The sequence below is a fragment of the Dendrobates tinctorius genome, unplaced genomic scaffold, assembly GCF_039654945.1.
Source record: "Dendrobates tinctorius isolate UK_male_01 unplaced genomic scaffold, ASM3965494v1 ptg000028l, whole genome shotgun sequence".
Classification (NCBI taxonomy): domain Eukaryota; kingdom Metazoa; phylum Chordata; class Amphibia; order Anura; family Dendrobatidae; genus Dendrobates; species Dendrobates tinctorius.
The window spans coordinates 17,311,919-17,337,801 of NW_027361696.1; the positions used below are offsets into that span (position 1 = coordinate 17,311,919).

The following is a 25,883-nucleotide window of genomic DNA, read 5'->3' on the forward strand; positions in this document are numbered from 1 at the left end:
TCCTTCAATTGAAACCAGTCGTCCTGTCCCTGCAGCTGAAAAACATCCCCATAGCATGATGCTGCCACCAACATGTTTCACTGTTGGGATTGTATTGGGCAGGTGGTGAGCAGTGCCTGGTTCTCTCCACACATACCGCTTAGAATTATCACCAAACAGTTCTATCTTTGTCTCATCAGACCAGAGAATCTTATTTCTCGTAGTCTGGAAGTCCTATGCGGGCTTTCATATGTCTTGCACTGAGGAGAGGCTTCCGTTGGGCCACTCTGCCATAAAGGTCCGATTGGTGGAGGGCTGCAGTGATAGTGGACTTTGTGGAACTTTCTCCCATTTCCCTACTGTATCTGTGGAGCTCAGCCACAGTGATCTTGGGTTTTTTCTTTACCTCTCTCACCAAGGCTCTTCTCCCACGATTGATCAGTTTGGCTGGACGGCCAGGTCTAAGATGACTTCTGGTGGTCCCAAACTTCTTCCATTTAAGGATTATGGAGGCCACTGTGCTCTTAGGAACCTTTTCTTTTGTAAGCTTGGCCAGATCTGTGTCTGGCCACAATTCTGTCTCTGAGCTCCTTGGCCAGTTCCTTTGACCTCATGATTCTCATTTGGTCTGACATGCACTGCGAGGTCTTATATAGACAGGTGTGTGCCTTTACAAATCAAGTCCTATCAGTTTAATTAAACACAGCTGGACTCCAATGAAGGAGTAGAACCATCTCAAGGAGGATCACAAGGAAATGGACAGCATGTGACTTAAATATGAGTGTCTGAGCAAAGCGTCTGAATACTTATGACCATGTGATTTTTCAGTTTTTCTCTTTTAGTAAATTTGCAAAAATTTCTACATTTCTGCTTTTTTTTCAATCAAGATGGGGTGCAGAGTATACATTAATGTGAAAAAAAAATTGAATTTACCATTTGGCTGCAATGAAACAAAGAGAAAAATTTAAAGGGGTCTGAATACTTTCCGCACTCACTGTATAGAATATAGATATATAGAATGATAGAGTCGTACTCTACTAAACGGATAAGAGAACGAAAGCTGAATGGGATGGTAAGTCTGGGTTCACACAAGGACATAACATCTATAATAGTAATATTTGTTTTTATAAATAAAATCTGCAGCACTTTACAGTTTGTTGCACACATTATCATTGCTGTCCCCGATGGGGCTCACAATCTAAATTCCCTATGTCTTTGGAATGTGGGAGTAAACCCAACTAAACTCCTTGCAGATGTTGTTCTTGGTGGGATTTGAACCCAGGGCTCCAGTGCTGCAAAGGCTGCAGTGCTAACCACTAAGCCACCGTCCTGCCCTCAATCCGGCATCAGGAACAATCCCACAGAATTTCTTGGGATTAGATGTGGCATCATTTTGCTATAAAACAGAAACGGAGCAGGATGAGAAACACTGAATGGTCTGATACATGGTAACGAAGCCTCAGCAGAAAGTTACACAACAAATTAGATTTTTTTTAAATTTTGGAGGAGATTTACCCAAATTTACTGTGCGCCAGATTTACCATTTGCTTCAAGCCTCATTCAAATGTCCGTGAAACATGGTACGGTTCACGATGTACTGACTGGCAGTGAGTCTCAACAGCCTACGATATGCCATTGAGACTGTTCCTCTTGGCATAGGAGACCTGTGGCCATCCTGTACATTGCGGGCCGTACATGGTCAACTTCCTGCAGGAAGTTTGGAAGTGTGTAGAAGATGGGGCGAGGCCCAAACCAGACTTCGGCTTGCTGTAGAGGTTGCAGTGGTTTGGGATCGTTGAGCCACACGTGGTGGTCCTGTCCTGTGGCGATCGGTTTTTGGAATACTATAAATATGTTAAGGGAGGTGACTGCGATTCAGGTTAACTTGACACCATCAATGGGACTGTTGCATATAGGGACAACGGATTTTCCTCTAAATATCAGGGGTATAGTGTCACATATTCTGATTGCGGCTAGGCTCACTTTTGCTGCTAAATGGAAGGGGATGTCTCTTGCCACCATGAGAGAAGTGGTGGACAAAATTAATATACATTGTCAATATGAACAAACTCTGGCACACTCGTCAGTTACCAAGAAAAAGGTTGATCGAATATGGGAACCGTGGTTAATTAGTCAGAGGTCTGCCCCTTTGCATTGAAGATATATATCTTTTCATATGATTTTTTTTTTTATGCAAGTGTCGACATGTTTTCGGTTTTTTACATTATGTCAATCTAGGAGTATGCGCATTTATGCTTATGTTTCCCTTGTTTAAACCCCTACGTTGGGGGTGTAGTTACTTATATGTTTTCTTTTTCGAAAATATGCAATAAAAATTTTTTGAAGTAAAAAAAAAAAAGAAGATGGGGCGAGGCTAAGAGGAGTCGTAAAACACACCAGATTTACTAACCTCATCTACCATTATTTTGGTGCAAAATATTGTTGTAAAGGAAGTGTAAGGAAACAAAAAGTAACGTGACTAGGACAATACAAAAAATATATCACACAGCATGCACCACTTTGATAAAACTAGCTTCTGCCTGTGTAGTCTATTCTTATGTTGGGTCTGAAGGGGTTCTCAAGACTTATCAAAATGATGACTTGTGCTTAGGATAGGTCATCAATATCAGATAATGGATATCAGACACCTGACACCCCAATTGATCAGCAGTTTTCAGCTCTGATGGAAGTGCCTAGATGTCAATATCGTAATAAAAAGAGAAAACAACACAATTCCATACACTGTGTAGTGGCCGTTCTGCACCTAATCACTTCAGTAGGATCTGGACAGCGGGTACATGAAGGCAGCCACTGCACAGTGTATGGAGATGAGCGGTTTAGCTCCATTCACAATCGAAGCTTAGAACTTCTGATTGGTGGAAGTGACAGGTGTCGGACCCCACGCCAACCTGGTAACAATGAATAAGTCATCAATATAAGCCTTTACATCCCCTTTGAGAAAGTACGTCTGTTTCTTTATTTCTTTGCCTGTGTAATTACTCTGAAGTATCAGTATATTTGCTCTGATAAATCAAACACGTCATTATAATTTCAGGTTATAAAGTCTAATTATATTATATAGGAAAATTATAAGACCACTCATGGTACAACATTATATAGCCTCAGCCCTGGTCCTGCACTTGGTCCCCTCCACCTTCCCGCCCAGCTTTTTGCATCCACACTGCACGCTCTTTAGTTGGTGATGACTCTTTATAGTGTCCATTCCTCACAGCACTGAAAGGGTAAAAACACAACAACTGCTGAGGCTGGTAAAGTGATCATTTGTCTATTGCCTCATCCCAGAAGCCCCCTCCTGATTCAATTCCACCCCCCACGGCTGTAGGTATTAATATGCAGGGCGCACCATCCTTAGCAGCAGCAAGGCAGTGTTCACACGTCTGGGTTTATTGATATGACATTGAACTGTTCAGGGCTGTCACTGAGACATTCAGTAGTAAGGGCCCCCTAAGGTGCAGCCTTAGCCTCCTCTGAAAGATTGACCACAAAAAAAAACTGTCCAGAGTTTCACGCAAGGTGAGACAATAAAAGACATCTCACAGCGTTGGACATGCTTCAGAAAAAGCCCAAATATGCACGGCTCCCCCCAAAGTTGCCGTTATTCAGCGTCTTCACTCTCCCTTACCATTCATTCCTTATCTAAGGCCTCATTCATACGTCAGTATTTTTGCATCAGTGTTTCTATACCAAAACCAGGAGTGTCTCTGAAACACATAACAGGTGTCAATCTTTATAGTTTCTCTCTGTAAGTTTCACTCCTGGCTTTGGCACACAAACACTGATGCAAAAATACTGATGTGTGAATGAGGTCTAAGGCACAAAAGAAAGTCTTGAGCTGTCCATAGACATTAGAAGAAAATTGCCTCGTGGACAGACTGTTAACACCCACATATTAGGCTTGAATCATGTACTCCATGTGTAAAAGTATCAGCCTTGCAGCAATTATTCTGGCTCAGCTAGGAAGACATTTTTACAAATTATAACAAGTTCCTCCTGTCTGACCATTTTTTTTTTTTTGCACAGTGCAGTTCTTAGGTCATGCACTTTGTTTACTGAAGTCCAATGCAGAGGTCTATAATGACTATCAGCTCTCATCATCCCTATCAGGTCTTTATTGCCTTTCCATATGTGGAATATCTAAGTTCACTTTTCCAACTACAGTGGCTTGTGAAAGTATTCACCCCCTTGGCTTTGTACCCATTTTGTGTGTAAATATTTGTGCAATCCGCTTTGAGCGTGATGCATCAGCACTAAATAGTGTAAAATTGGTGAAGTGAAAAAAATATAGGCAGAAATTAAATTTATGGAATAACTTAAATTGTAATGTGTATATGTGTTCACCTCTTCTGCTATGAAGCCCCTGAAAATTTCTGTTGCAAGCAATTCGCATGCGCAGACTTAAAAAAACGTATCCGGATCCATCTTTTTCCGGATCCGGCGCCCATAGACTTTCATTGTGGCAAAAAGCCGGAAGCCTCGGATCCGGCGCTGTCCGGTTTTTCGCCGCAGACAAAAAAACATTACTAGAGACATTTTTTCCAGATGCCGGAATCAAAATTTTTGCCGGATCCGGCAAAAAACGGAAGAAACGGAAGGCCATGCAGCGCGATCCGGCGCTAATACAATTCAATGAGAGAAAAACTGATCCGGCGCCTGATTTCGCCGGATCCGGTTTTTCTAAAAATAGCCGGATCCTGCCTGACGGCAAAAAACTGATGTGTGAAAGTAGCCTTAGTGACAGGACATTCCACTGAGTGCAATCTAAGTGTCACATGTCTGTCAGCATATATATACCCCCGGAGCACCTTCAAATCCATTATCATAAAATGGAAAGAACATAGTCCCACAATGAACCTGCCAAGAGAAGGCGTCCACCAAAGCTCCCAGTCCAGGCAAGGAGGGCATTAATCAGAGGGGCAGCACAGAGATCACAGGTTACCCTGAAGGAGCTGCAGAGTTCCCTAGCAGAGACATGATTATCTGTTCATACAACCACAATAAGCCAGAAAGAAACCTTTAATTACACAAAAATTGTAAGGCTCATTTTGAGTTTGTCAAAAGACAGGTGGGAGACTCCACAAATGCATGGAGGAAAGTGCTGTGGTCAGATGAGACCAAACTTGAACTTTCTGGCCAAAGGTAAACGCTATGTCTGTCGCCAAACCAACACAGCTCATCACCCCAAAGAACACCACGCCCACAGGGAAACATGGTGATGGCAGCGTCATGCTGTGGGAATTTTTTTGGGCAGCAGGGACAGGGAAAATAGTCCACGTAGAGGTGAAGATGGATGGTGCGAAATACAGGGATATTATTCAGGAACACCTGTTTCAGTCTGTCAGTGATTTGAGACTGGGATGGAGGTTCAACTTCCAACAAGACAATGACCCAAAGCATACTGCTAAAGTAACACTCAAGTAGTTTAAGGGGAAACGTGTAAATGTTTTGGAGTGGCCAAGTCACAGCCCAGAACTTAATCCATTGAATCTGTGTTCAGATTTGAACATTGCTGTTCACCAGAGGAAAATATCTAACTTGAATGAGCTGGGGCAGTTTTGCCTTGAGGAATGGGCAAAAATCCCAGTGGCAAAATGTGGAAAAAGCTCATAGAGACTTATCCAAAGTGACTTGCAGCTGTAATTGCCGCAAAAGGAGGCTGTCATGGTTAGGACATGGATAATGTCCTGTTCTCACAGGGTTAACTTTTGCCTCTCTTTGGATCTGGGAGGGGTATTTATACTCACTCCAGACTAGGATTCCTTGCCAGCTATACTGTTATTCTGGCTGTGTGTCTGACCCATGGTGTGCTTGTATACTGCATTGCTTGTTTGATTCCCGTGTATGATCCGGTCTGTCCCCTCACTCTGTTCTCTGTCTCACGTTTTGGTACTATCGTCTTCTCGGGTTCTGACCTCCTGGCTTGGCTATCGTTACTCCATTACAGTTTGTCCCTATTGTACCGTCTATTGCCCGTTCTGGTTTTCTTATCTATTGCTACGTCCTGACTATCCGTTCGGTCTAACCCTTTGGTATTGTTGTGCTATCTCGTGCTTTGACCCCGGCTTAATCTGGTTTACGTCTCTGCCTATGCTCCTTGGTAACTTGTCCCGCAGTTACTTTTCTAGGAGCTCCTAGCTGTGTAGAGCTTAGGCCACGCCCCCAGCAGTCACGTGCTTCAGGCCCTGTTAGTCTGAAGCACGCATCTTCACCGCCGCTGCCCCGCTCCACAGGTATCTTTGAGCACCGTTTTTGTACTCAGGACACGCGCACTGGCTCAGTGAGCAAGTGCAGTGCGGTGTTCCTGACATTATAGCTGACCATTTCATTTTTTTTTCTCTCTTATACAAAAAAAAAAAGTTATCTTCATGGATTCCATGCAAGCTTTGGCTGATCAGGTCAAGCACCTGACCCAAATGTTCCACAAACTTAAATGTGGAACAGCGCACGATGGCCAATACCCAGCAACAGTTGGTGGATACTGTGCAGGGGGCTGTCGCTGCAGGGGCACCTTGTGCTGGGGATAGAGATGTGTCATTGGCATCCCCCCAATCTCCGGTCAAATTGCCAGACCCTTTTTCAGGGGATAAAAGGGAGTACAGGTTGTTCAGAGAAGGATGCAAGCTTTTTTTTTCTCTAAGGCCCCACTCCTCCGGGGATGAGTTCCAGAGGGGGGGGGCTCCACAGGCATGGGATTTCTCTCTGTCTTCCTCTGCTCCTGAACGTATGTCTGTGAATTTGTTCTTTGAGGCTCTGGGGTACATTTATGATGAGCCTGATAGAGTGCGTCTGGCAGAGGATATGGTGATGAGTGACACAGGGGAGGCACTCTGCTGAATGGTTCTGCTCAGAGTTTAGATGTTGGACCGCCGAAGTATCCTGGAATGACGCTGCCCTGAGGGGGTTGTTCCGCAGGGGCCTGTCTGACCGTCTGCAGGACGCTCTGGCATTACATCCTCCTCCTGATACCCTGGAGGATGCCATGATGCAGGCGGTCCGTATGGACCGGAGACTCCGTGCTAGAGGAATGATGCAACAAAAGTCTCCCTTGTACTCCAAATTGTGTGACACTACACCTGTATCTGAGCCCATGGAGGTTGGGTCAGTCTCGGTTAAGGAGAAAGAGAGAAGGCACCGTAGAGACAATCTACTATGCTTTTACTGTGGAGCCACTGGACATTGGAAAAGGAATTGCCCCTCCTGCCCTTCTTCAGAGAAACCATCAGAGAAACGACCGAGTCTGGGCAACAATCGAGGAGGTTGTCCAGACTCCCAGGTACATTTTTTCTCACGTACAAAGATGGTGCTCCAGGTTGAATTGGAACTTGCTGGCGGTCCTGTTATGACCACCGCCTTTGTTGACTGTGGTTCCTCCATTAATCTGATTGATGCCCAAGATGTGACTTGTAACAAGATAGGAACAGTCAGGTTGAAAGACCCTGTTAAAATCGTGGCTGTGGATTCATCCCTTCTTACCCAGGATGGAATTTGCTTTAGGTCTGAAGTTTTTTCTATGAAAATGGGTTCCACTCATGTGGAAAAGTTAAGTTTCATTATGAATAATCTGCCTGCAGGACTGGTATTGGGGATGCCCTGGTTGCAACGCCACAATCCTCTCACTGATTGGGTGAAGGGGGATGTAATGATAATGGTCTGTGTTGTAATCCAGTTCCTTTTGTCAATCCGATAAGATCTGTATCTGTCGTCTGTCGGTCTGGAGGGTATTCCGGAGTACCTGAGAGACTTTGAAAACGTGTTTTCCGAAAGCGAGGCTAAGGCGCTCCCACCACATAGACCATGTGATTGTGCTATCGATTTAGTACCTGGAACCAAATTAACCAAGGCTCGTTTGTTTAATTTGTCCGGGCCTGAGCGCCAAGCTATGAAAGAGTACATCAAAGAGAGCCTTCGCAAGGGGCATATTCGGCCCTCGGTCTCACCCGTGGCAGCGGGGTTTTTCTTTGTAAAGAAAAAAAGATGGTGGATTGCGACAGTGCCTCAACTTTCAGGAACTGAACAAAATTACTGTTAAGAACACGTACCATCTCCCGTTGATTCCTGATCTATGCAACCAACTCACGGGGGCCAAATGGTTTTCTTAGCTCGATCTACGAGGGGCTTATAACCTTATAAGGATCCGGGAAGGGGATGAATGGAAAACAGCATTAATGACAACCGAGGGGCTGTTTGAAAACCTGGTTATGCCCTTCGGCCTCACTAACGCTCCTGCTGTTTTTCAGAACTTCATTAATGTTGTTTTTTCTGACTTGATTGGGCGTTATGTAGTCATCTACTTGGATGACATTCTGATATACTCTGAGGACAGTCAGTCACACTTACACCATTTACGTACGGTTCTTATGAGACTCTGGGAGAACCATTTGTATGCTAAGCTGGAGAAGTGCTCATTTTTTATGCAAGAACTGTCTTTTCTGGGTGTAATTGTATCCAGGAAGGGATTACGCATGGATCCAGGGAAGGTTCAAGCCATTACCGATTGAGTGCAGCCTCATGACCTGAAGGGGTTGCAGCGATTTCTGGACTTCGCTAATTATTATAGGAAGTTCATTAAAGGGTTCTCGCAGGTGGTGAAACCCTTGACAGACCTCACTCTTAAAGGAGCAGATGTAAAAAATTGGTCCGTGGCTGCAAAAAATTCCTTCCTTACATTAAAGAAGTGTTTTACCACAGCCCCTGTGTTGGTACAACCCGATCCGTCAAGACCTTTTATCGTCGAGGTCGACGCTTCGGAGGTGTGGTTAGGGGCAGTATTGTCACAGGGCCCCTCTACCCTGACTAACCTCAAACCCTGTGCCTTTTTCCCCTAAGAAGTTCTCTTCGGCCGAGAGAAACTATGATGTCAGTAACAGGGAATTGTTAGCGGTTAAATTGGCCTTCGAAGAATGGAGGCATTTTTTGGAGGGGGCCGCTCATCCCATTACGGTCATCACTAGAGTTGAGCGATACCAGCCGATACTTGAAAATATCGGATCGGAATGGATCGGCCGATCTTAAAAAAAAGTATCGGTATCGCCGATTCCGATACCGGGAACCAATGCAAGTCAATGGGGCCAAAATATCGGAATTAAAAAAAACCCTTTCTTTCCTTGTAGGTGAATTCTACATGAAGAAAAACAACTAAGAATAATGTAGAATGTATTGTGGGAGGTGGAGGAGACATTAAAGCCATAGAGGTTTAGCCCAATCAAATGGAATAGCAGGAATTAAACTTTTTTTTTAAAGATGTTAGGAGTTACAAAGATATTGACTATGTTAGCCTCATTTATATTTTGCCAGACATGTATGTCTTCTTCTTCTTTCTTCTTCTTTCTTATTCTTCTTCCTTTTTTTACCTTCTTCTTCTTCTTCCTTTTTTTACATTCTTCTTCTTCTTCTTCTTCTTCCTTTTTTTACATTCTTCTACTTCCTTTTTTTACATTCTTCTTCTTCTTCCTTTTTTAAATTCTTCTACTTCCTTTTTTTACATTCTTCTTCTTCTTCCTTTTCTTACATTCTTCATATTCTTCTTATTCAACAATTATTATTCTACATATTCAACTTCTTCATCTTCTTCCTATTCTTCTTCATCATATTCTTGTTTGTGTCAGGCATTCCTGTAGTTGTTATCTAGAAAAGTTAGAAGTTTACACCTTCCGTTCTGCCTGTCACAAAAGATTTACAACAGGATTTGTCCGCGTTCAGTTTGGCCTGCAGCAGCAGGCCTTTTCCAGGGGCACCACGAGGAGGAACGGACTCACCCCCATACACTGCTTAGTCTTCTTCTGCTTATAAATAAGATAATATCATTTGCTCAGAGTATTAGTCTTATGCTTAATGTTCTTCTGCTTTGTTTTTTTTATGCTTGTCTTCTCTCTCTTGTTGTTCTGCATCTTGGTGGTTGTCTCCCTGTTCTTTGTCCTCTTGAACCAGCTGACGGTACTGGCACCCGGAGGGGCAGCAGAAGGAACAAGAGCCAATGGCACTACCGAGGACCAGCTGACGGTGCTGGAACCCGGTTACTAAGCAGGAGGTACCTGTGCTACAAAGCACTACCAAGGACCAGCAGACGTTGCCGGAACTCGGATACCGAGATGGAGGCACCTAGGCCAAAGGCTCTGACGAGAACCAGCTGACGGTGCTGGAACCCGGAGGGGTAGCATAAGCTGCAAGAGCAAATGGAAATAGCGAGGACCAGCTGACAGTGCTGGCACCCGGAGGGGCAGCAGAAGGAATAAGAGCCAATGGCACAACAGAGGACCAGCTGACGGTGCTGGAACCCGGTTACTAAGCAGGAGGTACCTGTGCTACAAAGCACTACCAAGGACCAGCAGACGTTGCCGGAACTCGGATACCGAGATGGAGGCACCTAGGCCAAAGGCTCTGACGAGAACCAGCTGACGGTGCTGGAACCCGGAGGGGTATCAGAAGTTACCCCTGAAAAGCAAAGTTGCCATGCCGCAAGCTGGCCGCAGTTACCGAATCACACAGTCCTACAGGGGGTGCTTGTCCTACTGGCACTATGGAACAAGCCTTTCTTACCAGAACCCGCAGTCCACATAGGAAGCACCTAAACTGCTGGCACCCTAGCCTCGGCTAACCCAACCGCAACACGACATGGCAACTTGGGGTGGCAAACTGACATTGACACTTCCCGGAAACAGCAGGCAGGGCTGGAACCAAGCTGGGCAGGAGGGAGTACCCGTGCCAAAGTCAGTTATGAGCAGCAACTGGCGATGTTGGAGCCCAGGACAAGCACTTAGCAGGCTGAGGCCTGATGTGCTGTCAATTGGGAGGCAGCAGGACAGATTGTCATCAAAACAGCAGGGGAACAGCTGATGTTACTGAACCCCACAAACACAGGAGCTAGTGTTTTACTCTGTGAAGACGGCACTTCCGAGCAACAACTGGCTGTGTTGAAGCCCAGGGACAAGCACGGAGCAGGCTGAGGCTGCATTGAAGAAATTTTAAGATCGGTTGTAGACTACTAATTTGAACCAAGCTCCACTTAGGCCTGTGGCTTCACTGATTTTCTTATTTCCCCTGTCCTCCAACCCCGCCAGTTACAGCTCCGAAGTGGCGTCTGCACAATCCACACTTGTTCCTGTGTTACAGGTGTTCAGTCCGGTCAGTTAATCCCCTGATGTGTGTCCGGCAATGTCGCCTGCTCTGTCCACATTCCCATAATGGGAATGTGGACAGAGCAGGCGACATTGCCGGACACACATCAGGGGATTAACTGACCGGACTGAACACCTGTAACACAGGAACAAGTGTGGATTGTGCAGACGCCACTTCGGAGCTGTAACTGGCAGGGTTGGAGGACAGGGGAAATACGAGAGACAGTGGAGCCACAGGCCTAATTGGAGCACGGTTAAAAATCAGTAGTGGTACGACTGTGTAGGCAGCAGGAGACTTTGCCATCTACACAGCAGGGGATCAGCTGACGTTACTGAACCCCACTGAGACACGGGAGCAAGTGTCTCTTTCCGTGTGGACGGCACTTCCGAACTACAACTGGCTGTGTTGAAGCCCAGGAAATAGGAGGGTGTAGGCAGTGGCCTACTGTATTTTGAATGAGGTGACAGCAGGAGAGACTGCCATCCACACAGCAGGGGATCAGCTGACGTTACTGAACCCCACAGAGACACGGGAGCAAGTATCTCTTTCCGTGTGGACGGCACTTCCGAACTACAACTGGCTGTGTTGAAGCCCAGGAAATAGGAGGGTGTAGGCAGAGGCCTACTGTATTTTGAATGAGGTGACAGCAGGAGAGACTGCCATCCACACAGCAGGGGATCAGCTGACGTTACTGAACCCCACTGAGACACGGGAGCAAGTATCTCTTTCCGTGTGGACGGCACTTCCGAACTACAACTGGCTGTGTTGAAGCCCAGGAAATAGGAGGGTGTAGGCAGAGGCCTACTGTATTTTGAATGAGGTGACAGCAGGAGAGACTGCCATCCACACAGCAGGGGATCAGCTGACGTTACTGAACCCCACAGAGACACGGGAGCAAGTATCTCTTTCCGTGTGGACGGCACTTCCGAACTACAACTGGCTGTGTTGAAGCCCAGGAAATAGGAGGGTGTAGGCAGAGGCCTACTGTATTTTGAATGAGGTGACAGCAGGAGAGACTGCCATCCACACAGCAGGGGATCAGCTGACATTACTGAACCCCACTGAGACACGGGAGCAAGTATCTCTTTCCGTGTGGACGGCACTTCCGAGCTACAACTGGCTGAGTTGAAGCCCAGGAAATAGGAGGGTGTAGGCAGAGGCCTACTGTCTTTGGAATGCGGAGACAGCAGGAGAGACTGCCATCTCCACAGCAGGGGATCAGCTGGCAATGATGAACCCCACTAACACTTGAACGAATGTGTTTGGCTCTGTGGAGACGACACTTCTGAACACCAACTGACGCTGTTGGAGCCCAGGATTAGGCGTGGAGCAGGCTGGGGCCTACTGGATTTTGGCAGGTGAAGGCAGCAGGAGACTTGCCATCTCCACAGCAGGGGAACAGCTGGCAGTGCTGAACCCCACTAACACTCTAACGAATGTGTTTGGCTCTGTGGAGACGACACTTCTGAACACCAACTGACGCTGTTGGAGCCCAGGATTAGGCGAGGAACAGGCTGGGGCCTACTGGATTTTGGCAGGTGAAGGCAGCAGGAGACTTGCCATCTCCACAGCAGGGGAACAGCTGGCCATGCTGAACCCCACTAACACTCTAACGAATGTGTTTGGCTCTGTGGAGACGACACTTCTGAACACCAACTGACGCTGTTGGAGCCCAGGATTAGGCGAGGAGCAGGCTGGGGCCTACTGGATTTTGGCAGGTGAAGGCAGCAGGAGACTTGCCATCTCCACAGCAGGGGAACAGCTGGCAGTGCTGAACCCCACTAACACTCTAACGAATGTGTTTGGCTCTGTGGAGACGACACTTCTGAACACCAACTGACGCTGTTGGAGCCCAGGATTAGGCGAGGAGCAGGCTGGGGCCTACTGGATTTTGGCAGGTGAAGGCAGCAGGAGACTTGCCATCTCCACAGCAGGGGAACAGCTGGCAGTGCTGAACCCCACTAACACTCTAACGAATGTGTTTGGCTCTGTGGAGACGACACTTCTGAACACCAACTGACGCTGTTGGAGCCCAGGATTAGGCGAGGAGCAGGCTGGGGCCTACTGGATTTTGGCAGGTGAAGGCAGCAGGAGACTTGCCATCTCCACAGCAGGGGAACAGCTGGCAGTGCTGAAACCCACTAACACTCTAACGAATGTGTTTGGCTCTGTGGAGACGACACTTCTGAACACCAACTGACGCTGTTGGAGCCCAGGATTACGCATGCCGCATGCAGAGGCCAATGGGCAGCGGTTTTTATGGAGGTTGTGGACTACTACTGATTCTAACCATGCTCCACTTAGGCCTCTGGCTCCACTGTCTCTACTATTTACCCTGGCCTCCAACCCCGCCAGCTACATTTCTGAAGTGGCGTCAGCACAATCTACACTTGTTCCTGTGTTACTGGTGCTCAGTCCCGTCAGTTGATCCCCTGATGTTTGTCCGGCAAGTTCGCCAGCTCTGTCCTCATTCCCACTACTGGTTATGGGAATGTGGACAGAGCAGGAGACCTTGCCGGACACACATCAGGGGATAAACTGATGGGACTGAGCCACAGGAACACAGGAACAAGTGTAGATTGTGCTGACGCCACTTCAGAGATGTAGATGGCGGGGTTGGAGGTCAGGGGAAATAGTAGAGACAGTGGAGCCAGAGACCTAAGTTGGGCACGGTTAAAAATCAGTAGTGGTTTGAATGTTGATGGAGCTGGTGACTTTGCCGTCCACACAGCAGGGGATCAGCTGGCATTACTGAACCCCACTAACACAGGAGCTAGTGTGTTTCTCTGTGCAGACGACACATCTGAGCGACAACTGGCTGTGTTGAAGCACAGGGATTATAGTTCAGGTGGTAGAAAAATGAACACACCAGCAGACCTGGATACAGTTGCCAACCACTAATTTAGTCTGTAAGAGGAATGGCAAAGTCTTTGGAGATCCAGGCCTTGTTCATTTTCAGAAAAGTCAGCCGGTCAACATTATCGGAAGATAGTCGCGTGCGACGGTCTGTTAGTACACTACCTGCGGCACTAAAGACACGTTCCGATAATACACTGGCAGCAGGGCAAGCCAGCACCTCCAATGCATACTGGCTAAGCTCTGGCCATGTATCCAGCTTAGAGACCCAAAACTTGAAGGGGGAAGAGCCATCTGGGAGTACAGCGACAGGGCAAGACATGTAGTCTGACACCATCTGACGGAAGCGTTGCCTCCTGCTGACTCGAGGCGTCGCTGATGGTGTAGACAATTGTGGTGGACACACAAAACTTTGCCACATTTGGGCCATAGTGGTCTTGCCTTGTGCTGCGGCGCTGCCTCTGCTCCCTCTTTGTGCAGAGTTTCCTCCACTGCCTCGACGCACAGAGCTGCTTTGTAAAGCACTAGCAACAATGCTGTCGGGTGGAATGGAAAACATTATGGACTGCACCAGTGACTCTTCGTACTCCCGCATTTTACGCTCCCGGTTCAACGTTGGTATGAGCCTTTGTACGCTGTCCCGGTAGCGAGGATCTAGGAGGGTGTACACCCAATAATCAGCCGAGACGAGAATGTGGGCGATGCGGCGGTCGTTTCTCAGGCACTGCAGCATGAAATCAACCATGTGCTGCAGACTCCCAACTGCCAAAGAACCGCTGTCCCCTGTTTGAGGCGTGACCTCGGCCTGCTCTGCATCACCCCACCCTCGCTGTACATACTGAGTAGAGGTTTGTGTACCTCCCTCCTCTGGAGAGAGGTCTTCCTCCTCCATCGACTCCTCCTCATCCTCCTCACAAAGTGTCCCCTGCCTAGGCCTTTGTGAGGAAACACGTAGCGCAGACTGTCCAGAAGCAGATGGCATTTGGGACTCCTCATCCTCCACCTCTTCTGAAACCTCATCCCTTAGTGCTTGCAGTGTTTGTTGAAGCAGGCAGATAAGGGGGACAGTCATGCTGACTAGTGCATCATCTGCACTCGCCATCCGCGTGGATTCATCGAAGGCACGCAAAACGAGGCAGATGTCATTCATAGAGGCCCACTCAATGGTGCTGAAGTGTGAACGGCGCACAGTGCGACTTGTTTGCGCCTGATGCAGCTGGTACTCCATGACTGCTGCCTGCTGCTCACACAACCGCTCCAACATATGTAACGTTGAATTCCACCGGGTGGGTAGGTCACATATGATGCGATGTTCCGGAAGGCCAAATCGTCGCTGCAGAGCAGCGAGGCGCGATCTTGCCGTGCTGGAACGTCGCAAGTGAGCGCACTCTATGCGGACCTTGTGCAACAGTGCAGCAAGATCCGGATAGTCCCTCAGAAAGCTCTGCACGACCAAGTTAAGAACATGTGCCAGACATGGGATGTGTGTGAGGTTGCCTAGGCCAAGAGCTGCCACCAGATTTCGGCCATTGTCACACACTACCAAGCCCGGCTGGAGATTCGCTGGCCCAAACCACACATCGCTCTCCAGCTTGATAGCATTCCAGAGCTCCTGCGCTGTGTGGCTTCGATTCCCCAAAGAAATTAATTTGAGTACAGCCTGTTGACGTTTGGCCACGGCTGTGCTCATATCGGTCGTAACAGGCTCCTGCTCTGCTGTTTCTGAGGAACTTGAGTAGGAGGAGGAGTCTATGTGTACAGACTGGAGTCCTGCAATCCGTGGCGTCGGAAGAACACGTACAGCGCCACTCTCCAGATCCGTACCCGGCTCCACAACATTGACCCAGTGGGCAGTGAGGGAAAGGTATCGTCCCTGTCCATGGTTACTGGTCCACGCATCGGTGGTCAGGTGGACCTTGCTACTAACGGCGTTTAGTAGCGCATGTTTTATTTTGCCCTCAACATGTTTCTGCAGGGCAGGGACGGCTCGCCTGCTGAAATAAAAGCGGCTGGGCACGTTGTATTGGGGGACTGCCAATGCCATTAAGTCCCGGAAGGTGTCAGTGTCCACCAGCCTGAATGACAGCATTTCAACTGCCAGAAGTTTGGCAATGCCAGCATTCAGAGACTGTGCTCGGGGATGGTTTGCCGAGTAAGGGCGCCTTTTATCCCATGCCTGTGCTACCGATGGCTGTGATGGATGGGAACGTGCTGCTATGGGTGTAATCTGACAGGGTCTCCGGACAACAGTGGCAGAGGTTCTTCCTTGGCGATCCTGTGAGGAAGCCGAACCAGCAGTGTGTGAGCTGGAGGAAGAGGGCCCAACACGAACTGAAGAGGTGGTAGGTGGTGCTGTACGTTGGCCTACGTCTTCAGGGTGTCTCTGCAACTCCAACTCGTGCTTGGTGCGCACATATTTCCACATATTTGTGGTATTGAGGTTGCTGACATTTCTCCCTCTTTTGACTCTCTGATGACACAGCTTGCATTTGACAAAGCAAATGTCATCTGCAACTGTGTCAAAAAAGGACCACGCACTGCAACTCTTGTGAGCGCCCGGTTTGCCTTTGGAAGGAGGAATGCTCCTAACGGGTGCCGAAGTGGAGGGTACAGGCAACCAAGTCTTCCCCCTCCCTCTGCCTCCTGTTTTGGCCGGTAGGGGAATCTCTTCCTCCGAGCTGCTCCCACCACCTTCCTGTTGCTCACGCCATGATGGGTCAAGGACCTCATCATCTTCCCTCCCCTCTTCAAACAGCTGCTTCTCCGGGGTTGTCTCGCCAGCACCGTACGCACCAGAAAGTGGCAACTGAGTCTCGTCATCATCTGATGCGTACTGAGGTGTGCTGACCATAGGCACTGGCCCACTCGCCTCTTCAGATTCAGAGGGACAAAGAAGTTGCGCATCACTGCATACTCCCTCTTCTTCACATTCAGGAATGCTGCTTGGCTGGCCCCCTCTTTCCAAGCCAACAGATTCCGAGAACAGAAGTAGAGACTGTGATGGCTCCTGTCCATGTCTCTCTGACTGCCTGGGCACTTTGGCAGGTGGTGAAGAGACAGATGGTTGCTCTTCGGTGCTCTGACCCTGAGAGGATGCGGAAGTAATTGAAGTCGATGCGTTAGCTGCCATCCATCCGACAACGGCTTCAATTTGTTCCTCCCGCAGCAGTGGGGTACGTTGAGGTCCTACAAAGCTGCGCATAAAGGACTGTTGCCTGCTAAAACTGGGGGATGCTGATCCCCTGGTGCCCGCAGCAGGCCCAGAATCCCCACGTCCTCTACCTGTAGAATCCCCACGTCCTCTCCCTGCAGAATCCCCACGTCCTCTCCCTGCTGAAACTCCACGCCCACGCGCCTTACTCCCTGCCTTCTTCATCTTGCAAGACTGCTTAAGATAGGCAAAAAAGTACAAAGGGGGGCCTTAGTGTGCTTATTCCTGAACAGCTGGTTACAGGTACAAGAAACACTAATTTTATGAAGTGTGTGTGTGTGGACTAGACTTTAATAGGAGCTGATGTGGCCTACACAAGTTCCAAATGTAGTGTTTGGTGAACTTTTTTTGTGGTTTCTTTGTTGGAAACAAACTCAAAGTATGTGAACAAAGAATTGAAACTGATAGTATCACCAACTTTTTGGAGCTATTACAATGCAGGCAGGTAACCTACAATGCAAAAGATGAGGCTCCAAAAAAATTGGGTAATACTAATCTGGCTGCGCCGGCAGGGCACAAGCCAGAAAAAAAGGCTACTCTATCTACTCCTATATAGTGTTTGCAACCAACCAATGTTGATGGATACGGATGGATGCACACTAATAGGAGAAGAAAAAATGAGCTGCACTCAAAGACAAATATGTGTGAGGCAGTGACGCACGTTGAGCGGCCTACAACCAGACGTAGCTGCAGGACACTCTACTCAGCGTGAGCTGCATTCACACACAGTCAGAGGCCTCTCAGACAGCCGTCAACAGTGCAGCTAAGTGGGCACTGGCACTGACAGGCTGCAGAAAGGCTCCGCTGTGTACTCCTATATAGTGTTTGCAACCACCGTAGATGGAGACGGATGGATGCACACTAATAGAAGAAAAAATGAGCTGCACTCAAATAAAAATATGTGTGAGGCACTGACGCACGCTGAGCGTCCTACAGCCAGACGTAGCTGCAGGACACACTACTCAGCGTGAGCTGCACTCACACACAGTCAGAGACCTCTCAGACAGCCGTGAACAGTGCAGCAAAGTGGACACTAGCACTGAAAGGCTGCAGAAAGGCTCCGCTGTCTACTACTAGTGTTTGCAACCAACGTATATGGATACGGATGGAAGCACACTAGATTGAAATTATGTAAAAAATGCAGCTCAAAAAATAAAAGATGTATGAGGCAGCAGTGATCACGCTGGGTGGCCTACAGCCTGACGTGGCTGCAGGACCCACTCCACAGCGTGAGCTGCACTCACACAGCCCTTGCAGACAGCTGTGAACACTGCTGCTAGGGCAAAGAAGGCTACAGTGGTGGTTTATGTAGCCTGGGTAAAGCACTAGAAGTTTGGTGGAATCGCTATTTCTAACTGTCCCTCACAGTCTTCTACAGCAGCCTGTCCCTAACTGAATTCACAGCAGAGTGACCAGAAATGGCGGCTGCGGTGGCTTTTATAGTGCATCATGACATCATTTCGGCAGCCAATCACAGCCATGCCAATAGTTAACATGCCTACATGCCTAACAGGATGTGCCCACACTTCGGAGGATTCCCATTGGCTTAATCAAAGCAAGCAGGCTCATAGCATGATGGGAACTTCCGATTCCGATTCCGGAATCCGATATGACAAAAGTATCGGAACTAAGTATCGGAATTCCGATACCGCTAATATCGGCCGATACCCGATACTTGCGGTATCGGAATGCTCAACACTAGTCATCACTGATCATAAAAACCTGGCCTATATCGAGTCTGCTAAGAGAATGACCCCCAGACAGGCTCGGTGGGCACTTTTTTTTTTCTCGATTTCATTTTACCATCACGTTCCGACCAGGGTCTAAAAATGTAATGCCGGATGCCTTATCCCGTAGTTTTGATTCTGTGTCCCCCCTCCAGAACCTCCTTCCTCCATTCTTCAACCGGGAGTGGTTGCAGCTGAAATCTCCTCTGAGTTACAGAGAGAGATTCTGGAAGCACAAGCTCCCAGGAAAAACCAATTGTACCCAAACAATTTAATCTCACACTCCTTCAAGAATTTCATGATTCTGTGTGAAGTGCACACCCTGGCATTGCAGCTACCCGGGGGCAGTAGCTAGGGGTTTTTGGTGGCCCTGTATGGGTATTGATATAAAAAGGGTTGTAAATACTTATGGGGTGTGCGCGCGCTCTAAAAGCTCTCAGGTCCGGCGGGTCGGGAATTGGTGCCTTTCCATGGACTTTATCACTAATCTTCCATCTTCCAAGGGCAACTCAGTGGTATGAGTAGTGGTTGATAGATTTTCCAAGCAAGCCCACTTTGTGCCATTACCTGCGTTACCATCTGCTGAAACCTTGGGGTGTGCAATTTGTGGCCAGGTTTTGGAGAGCGTTTTGTATGAAGTTGGGGGTCACGTTATCATTCTCCTCTGCCTATCACCCGGAATTCAACGGACAGACTGAACGCACCAACCAGTCGTTGGAGCAGATTCTGAGATGCCTGGCCTCCTCCAGACAGGAAGACTGGTGTGAGGTATTGCCCATGGCAGAATTTGCATTCAACTGTCGTATTAATCAGTCTATCGGAAAGTCTCCCTTTCAGGTCAATTATGGGTTTGTTCCGCAGTTTGGGGAATGTCCCGTATGGATTCGGATTGCCCTGGTGCCGAGGGGATGGTACAACAGTTAAAAACCCTCTGGAGGGAGGTGCAGGGGAACATCTCCAAAGCCCAGAAGAAGTACAAACATTTTGCGGACAGGAGGAGGGGGTTGGGTCCTGCGTTAACAGTGGGGGAAAAAGTCTGGTTGTCCACCCGTAACATCAAACTTAAAATACCCTCTATGAAGTTGGGCCCAAAATTTATTGGCCCATACAAGATTGTAGAGGTGATCAACCCGGTGGCATACAGATTACAGTTGCCCACCTCCTTCAAAATATCTAACGTCTTCCACAGGTCCCTATTAAAACCTGTGGGGACAGTTAGATAAGATCCCTCATCTGTGGCTCCACCAGTGTTGGTAGAGGGTCAACTGGAGTACGAGGTAGGGCACATCATTGATTCACGGTGGGTGCCCCGGAGACTTCAGTACCTTATTCAATGAAAGGGATATTCCGTTGAGGATCGGTCATGGGTTTCGGCCAGTTCGGTGCACGCTGATCGACTGGTGCGGGCTTTTCATGCCAGATACCCTGAGAAACCTGGGGTCCAGTGGCCCCCCCATTAAGAGGGTTAGGACATGGTTAATGTCCTGTTCTCACAGGGTTAACTTTTGCCGGCCTCTCTTTGGATCTGGGAGGGGTATTTATACTCACTCCAGACTAGGATTCCCTGTCAGCTATACTGTTATTCTGGCTGTGTGTCTGACACCTGTTGTGCTTGAATACTGCATTGCTTGTTTGATTCCCGTGTATGACCTGGTCTGTCCCCTCACTCAGTTCTCTGTCTCACGTTTTGGTACTATCGTCTTCTCGGGTTCTGACCTCCTGGCTTGGCTATCGTTACAGTTTGTCCCTATTGTACCGTCTATTGCCCATTCTGGTTTTCTGATCTATTGCTACGTCCTGACTATCCGTTCTGTCTAACCCTTTGGTATTGTTGTGCTAGCTCGTGCTTTGACCCCGGCTTAATCTGGTTTACGTCTCTGCCTATGCCCCTTGGTTATTTGTTCCATAGTTACCTTTCTATGAGTTTTCCTTCAGCTCCTAGCTCTGTGGAGCTTAGGCCATGCCCCCAGCAGTCACGTGCTTCAGGCCCTGTTGGTCTGAAGCACGCATCTTCATCGCTGCTGCCCTACTTCACAGGTATCTTTGAGCACCGTTTTTGTACTCAGGACACGCGCACTGGCTCAGTGAGCAAGTGCAAGCGGTGTCCCTGACAGAGGCCCTTCAAAGTACTGACTTTGGAGGGGGGGGTGAATAGTTATGCAAACTGAAGCTTTCAGAGTTTTTTGTCTTATTGGTTGTTTGCTTCAGAATAAAAAGAAAACCAAATGTCCACAGTTGTAGGCATTTTCTGTACATGAACTACTGCAAACCCTAAAAAAAAACAAAAAAACAGTCAAATTCCAGATTGTGAGGTAACAAAATACAAAAAATGCCAAGGGGGAGAATCTTGAATACCTTCAGAATCCACTGTACATCTAAGTTGTAGCGTACAATGTGGTTAATTGTCACAGGATCCTTCAAGGGTATGTTCCCATGGTCAGTAAACGCTGCCTGTTGGACGCTGCGTACAGCGGCAGTGTCCAACCCGCAGCGGCCAGATGTTACAGCATAGAGGATGGGATTTCATGAAATCCCATCTCCACTATGCGTGCAGGGACGCCACCGGCTTCCCTGCATAAACGGACATGCGGTGCGTCTTTCCAGACCGCAGAATGTCTATCTTGCAGAGACGCTCAGTCTCTGCAAGATAAATATCACAGTCCATTGTATAAGACTAAGACGCGGTGATTCCACACGGTTCAATGAACAAATGTGGAACCACTGACATGCAAAAGCCGGCAGCGCTTTGGATGGAGCGGACATGTGCTGCGTCCAAAGCGCTGCCGGTTTCTGCCTGTGGGAACATACCCTAAGACTTTAAGTCATATACTGATCCTTGCAGCTGGGAACAACAGGTGGAAAATGTACATGTATTCATTAGCAGGTTCCTATATGGGAAAAGACAGGGGCAAAGGAAGTCTCAGCGATCCAGGGATACCCCATACCCTCTCTAAAGTAGCGTCCTAACACATATATATCGCATACCTACCAACACTAACGGCCTGACCCTGTCAGAGAAGTGGTTCAATCAGTGGATCAGACTGAATTTAGCCCTTAAATATGTGCTTCTATTAAATGTAATTCCTGGGGCTTTAAGGTATAATAGTTAAAGTAATTCAGAAAGTAGCCTCGAAGAATAATCTGATTTCTGAGCTAAGAGATGACAGTCTAATTGGACTTAGAAATAAAAGCTGCCAACTCCATTACGAATATGTGGGGATATTCACAAACCTCATTAGTTGATCAGATCACAAGCTTTTCTGTTCCAGAATGTCAAATTCAACGGTATCAAGTGAAAATCCCCATTGAAATCAATATAAAACCAGATTTCACTCCTTGCTGGGGCTTGGGAGCTTCTCCATACAGATTCTACACTGCCCAGAAAAGCATAGTTTGGGCTGAAATCAACGACTTCGATGTTCCTTGTGTCACACTTGGATGGTTTAGCTTTGGTTAGAAATAAGAAATAAGCCTAGCCTCCGGAGCCGCCCCCCCCCCCCCCCCCCCATAATACAGCTCTGCAGCTTCGTGGACTCCAGCTGAGCTGTAAATCACTTTTTCATTTTCCAAACTCTACTCCCCAGTCTGTTTGGTATTCAAGGGCACCACACTGACCCAGAGTGTCATTCTGCTTTGGCCGAATTACTTGATTAAAACGCATATAAACTATTACTGGCTTCATTTTCCTTCTATTGCTGCACGCCATGGATTCTAAGCTGCATTAAACTGTAATAAAGTTTTTGGGGGGAGGGGTGTAGGGATGTTGTTGTGTACCTCACATTCTGCATTCATTTTTGAAAGGATTGCTTACAACCTTTATGATTTTACGTGGGCTGTTGTCTGACTTTAGACCATTTCTATTTATTAGTATGGGAGCTGCTACAATATGTGCCCAGCTGTTTGCAAGTTTGGGGTCTCCGTGCATAGGATTTGGATGTTTTTCGGCACAGCTCCACCCCAGGCCCCTTTCTCCCCCCTTTCTCCATTGGACCTGTCATAACTGCAAAGAAAAGAGCAGCTGGGAATCTTAATATTTGTGTTTCTTCTCTTACAAAGTGAAGCAGAGGTCACCAAGAGATTAAGTGTGGACTGCAACCCGTCTACCAGCTCTATCTTCCGTATTCATGAGATGGAAAGAATTTGATTCTAATTTAAAAAGAAAAAAATACCCACTAAAATCACACTTAAAAATTAAAAAATGCAACATTAAAACATAATATAGAGAAAGTAAAAAAAAAAAGTTTCTGGGTTACATCTGTGCATTTCCTGCCTGACTGTATCTTTTATTCTGACTCCTAAACTGGTAAAACCAGAGTAGACTGCGGATTTGCCCATCACATTCCTCCGGACTCATACATTTTCATTAAAAGTCAGCTAACCTGAGAACGATAAGGTCACATCCCCACTTATTCTGTTGCCTTTCCCGCTAAGAGGATTATGTGAAATTACTGAGCAGCAAATATATAGACAAGGTGGGCACATTTCCAGAGATTATCTGGATACATGTCCGCAGCTCAGAGCTGGGGACATTAATGGTTTGGAGATGGGGGCTGTTAATTGCATCATTATGAAGTAATAAGGATGAAAGGCTTTAAGCAAGTTCTCCAATATCTTTACTTCAAAACTCATTTATGCCTTGAGATGTGCGCTGTTACACTGACTCCAGCTCACAGCCAGAGGGCGCTCAGTTTTGTTTGCTATCCAGAGCGAACTCAATTTTTTTTTGCTTTTTATGGAATATACAAATAAATTTTTGCAAACATGAGGTGTCGTTACAACATCTAACTCACTTGATTCCTCCTGATTTTGGTAAATTAATCCAAATCCCAATGTATCTGCCATTTCTAGTGTCTTATGTCCACTTCTATTATAAGCAGAACGGTCATCCCAAAATTTGCATTAGAAGATGACAATTTTTGGAAGATGTAACCTGCAACAAGAATGAGAATGTTACTTCCTTCAATAAATAAAATGTATACATCATACACAGACAATTTAGTGCATTTACGGTACATTTTCACATTTCTTCAACTATACAAGCTTTAAATAATTATGCATTTTTGGAAAGTAATTTGTGTTTTAGACCTTCACCATTTTAAATACCCCTGATGACTGTCAGGGAATAAGAGCATTATCATTCATATTCAGACAGTGAAAACCTAGGCAGGAAACCCGTGCAGGAAGCACCGATGCCTTTACATGCACAGGAGTGTCACTTCTGCAGCTTTCAGTACAGGACAACTGAATAGAAAAACTCAAGGTTTTACTCAATGACAACAAGCAGAGGGTGAAAGGTGAACAGTAATTGTACTTTGCAGACTTAAGAAATAGGGAGTGGATTTGGGAACGTTATTAGACCTGGGATGATAATAAACCAGTGTTGTTCTCCCATCAGGGAATCGTCTGGATGAAGGGTCAGATGTGGAGTCAGAACCAGACCTTCCTCTGAAGCGGAAACAGCGCCGCAGCCGCACAACCTTCACTGCTGAGCAACTAGAAGAGCTGGAGAAAGCCTTCGAAAGGACACATTATCCAGATATATACACCAGGGAAGAGCTAGCACAGAGGACCAAGCTCACTGAAGCCAGGGTACAGGTATGCATTGCAGGTCCTTGTATGTTACTGCAGGCAGATTCAAAAGGCATCTACTTTATGATTAGATTTTTTTTTTTTAAATTAAGGATAAAAAAAAAAAAGGATTTGGCTGTAAAATTCTTTATGTAAATGAGTATGAATCCGAATGTAAATGTATGAATAAGGTCGAACCTGCTGGGCACTTGTTACTATGAGTGTTCGTAGATACAGAGCAGGTGCTCACAGAACTTGTGGGAACTCTCCAACAAGAACTGTATATGACTGAGTAACTTCAGGTCAGATATGTACACAGAGATCCAAAGGGTGAAGGGTGTGAACAGATTTGTGAATATAATAGGGTCTCTGGAGGACGGGGGTGGGCAGGGATTGAGCATGGGGGCCAGTGAAATGTTGTTAGAAGTGCTTATTCTGACAGAAGTATATGGATTGAGTTACAAGCTCGGAGAGGGGCTGCCTGCAGAAGAGAAACAGTATACAGCATGTATATGATATGTAAAAGAGCTGTACTTGTTTCATCAGCTAACTCACTAATTGTGAGAGATAATCACATTCTCTGATACCCTGGTGTGATTCTATGGTGCCACCATACTCCATGGGTTCACTATTGGCTGCTCACCAGAGACCATCATGATGCAGAGGTTGTACGGAGGGGTCTGTGTAGTGAAATCACCTTCTCAGCTGGGATCCTGGGAAGACTGCCTTGCATATTTCTCTTCCACATGAGCAGATTACCCCTGGCCTCTGGCAGCTTGTATGGTGGACCTGCCAGTGTTCCTGCAGCAGCTGTTTGGCGCATTCCTGTCCCATTCCTCACGCTAACATCCTGGCAGCTGAAGAGCGTTCCCATCATATTCGGGCTGACCACCCTACTACAATGTCTTCAGATACAACAGAGCACTTTAATAAAATTGACCCCAGTTTAATAAAATCACACTCTGGACTCCATTATTGATCTCCATGTCTAGATGAACTGAAGCTTGAATCTGCAGTAAATTAGGATGTCACCATTTATATATCTGCATCGGTAGTTAAGGTAATTGCTATTTTTTTTTGCTAATCCTATTAGTTTTATCTCTACCCACTACAGGTCTGGTTCAGTAACCGAAGAGCTAGGTGGCGAAAACAAGCAGGAGCCAACCAGCTGGCTGCCTTCAACCACTTACTGCCTGGTGGCTTTCCTCCCACAGGAATGCCAGCATTGCCCCCATACCAGCTCTCTGAGACAGCATACCCAACGGCCAGCCTCTCTCAAGGTCAGGACCGTTATTCTTTTGTTTTGCGTTGTTGAATAGATTGTGAACCCATTTTGTTTGTGAACGTTTGCTGTGGTTCCTTCATACCCATATATATTGCCACACGTATTACATCTGTATAGGTGAAAG

At 47.1% G+C, this 25,883-nt stretch overlaps 1 protein-coding gene and 1 long non-coding RNA gene across 6 annotated transcripts in view; one reads left to right on the forward strand and one right to left on the reverse strand.

Moving 5' to 3' along the window:
- The window catches only part of PAX7 (paired box 7), a 175,538-nt gene that overhangs the window by 63,569 nt on the left and 86,086 nt on the right, over positions 1-25,883 (forward strand). For all 5 annotated transcript variants that reach the window (XM_073570297.1, XM_073570295.1, XM_073570298.1 and 2 more), the window contains exons 5-6: positions 24,302-24,501; positions 25,589-25,754. In XM_073570297.1, coding sequence (XP_073426398.1) covers positions 24,302-24,501; positions 25,589-25,754 — 366 coding nt within the window. The remainder of the gene's footprint in view (positions 1-24,301; positions 24,502-25,588; positions 25,755-25,883) is intronic.
- The window catches only part of LOC141085146 (uncharacterized), a 169,947-nt gene that overhangs the window by 42,985 nt on the left and 101,079 nt on the right, over positions 1-25,883 (reverse strand). The window contains exon 4 of the long non-coding RNA XR_012231221.1: positions 23,697-23,836. This is a non-coding gene — a long non-coding RNA (uncharacterized lncRNA). The remainder of the gene's footprint in view (positions 1-23,696; positions 23,837-25,883) is intronic.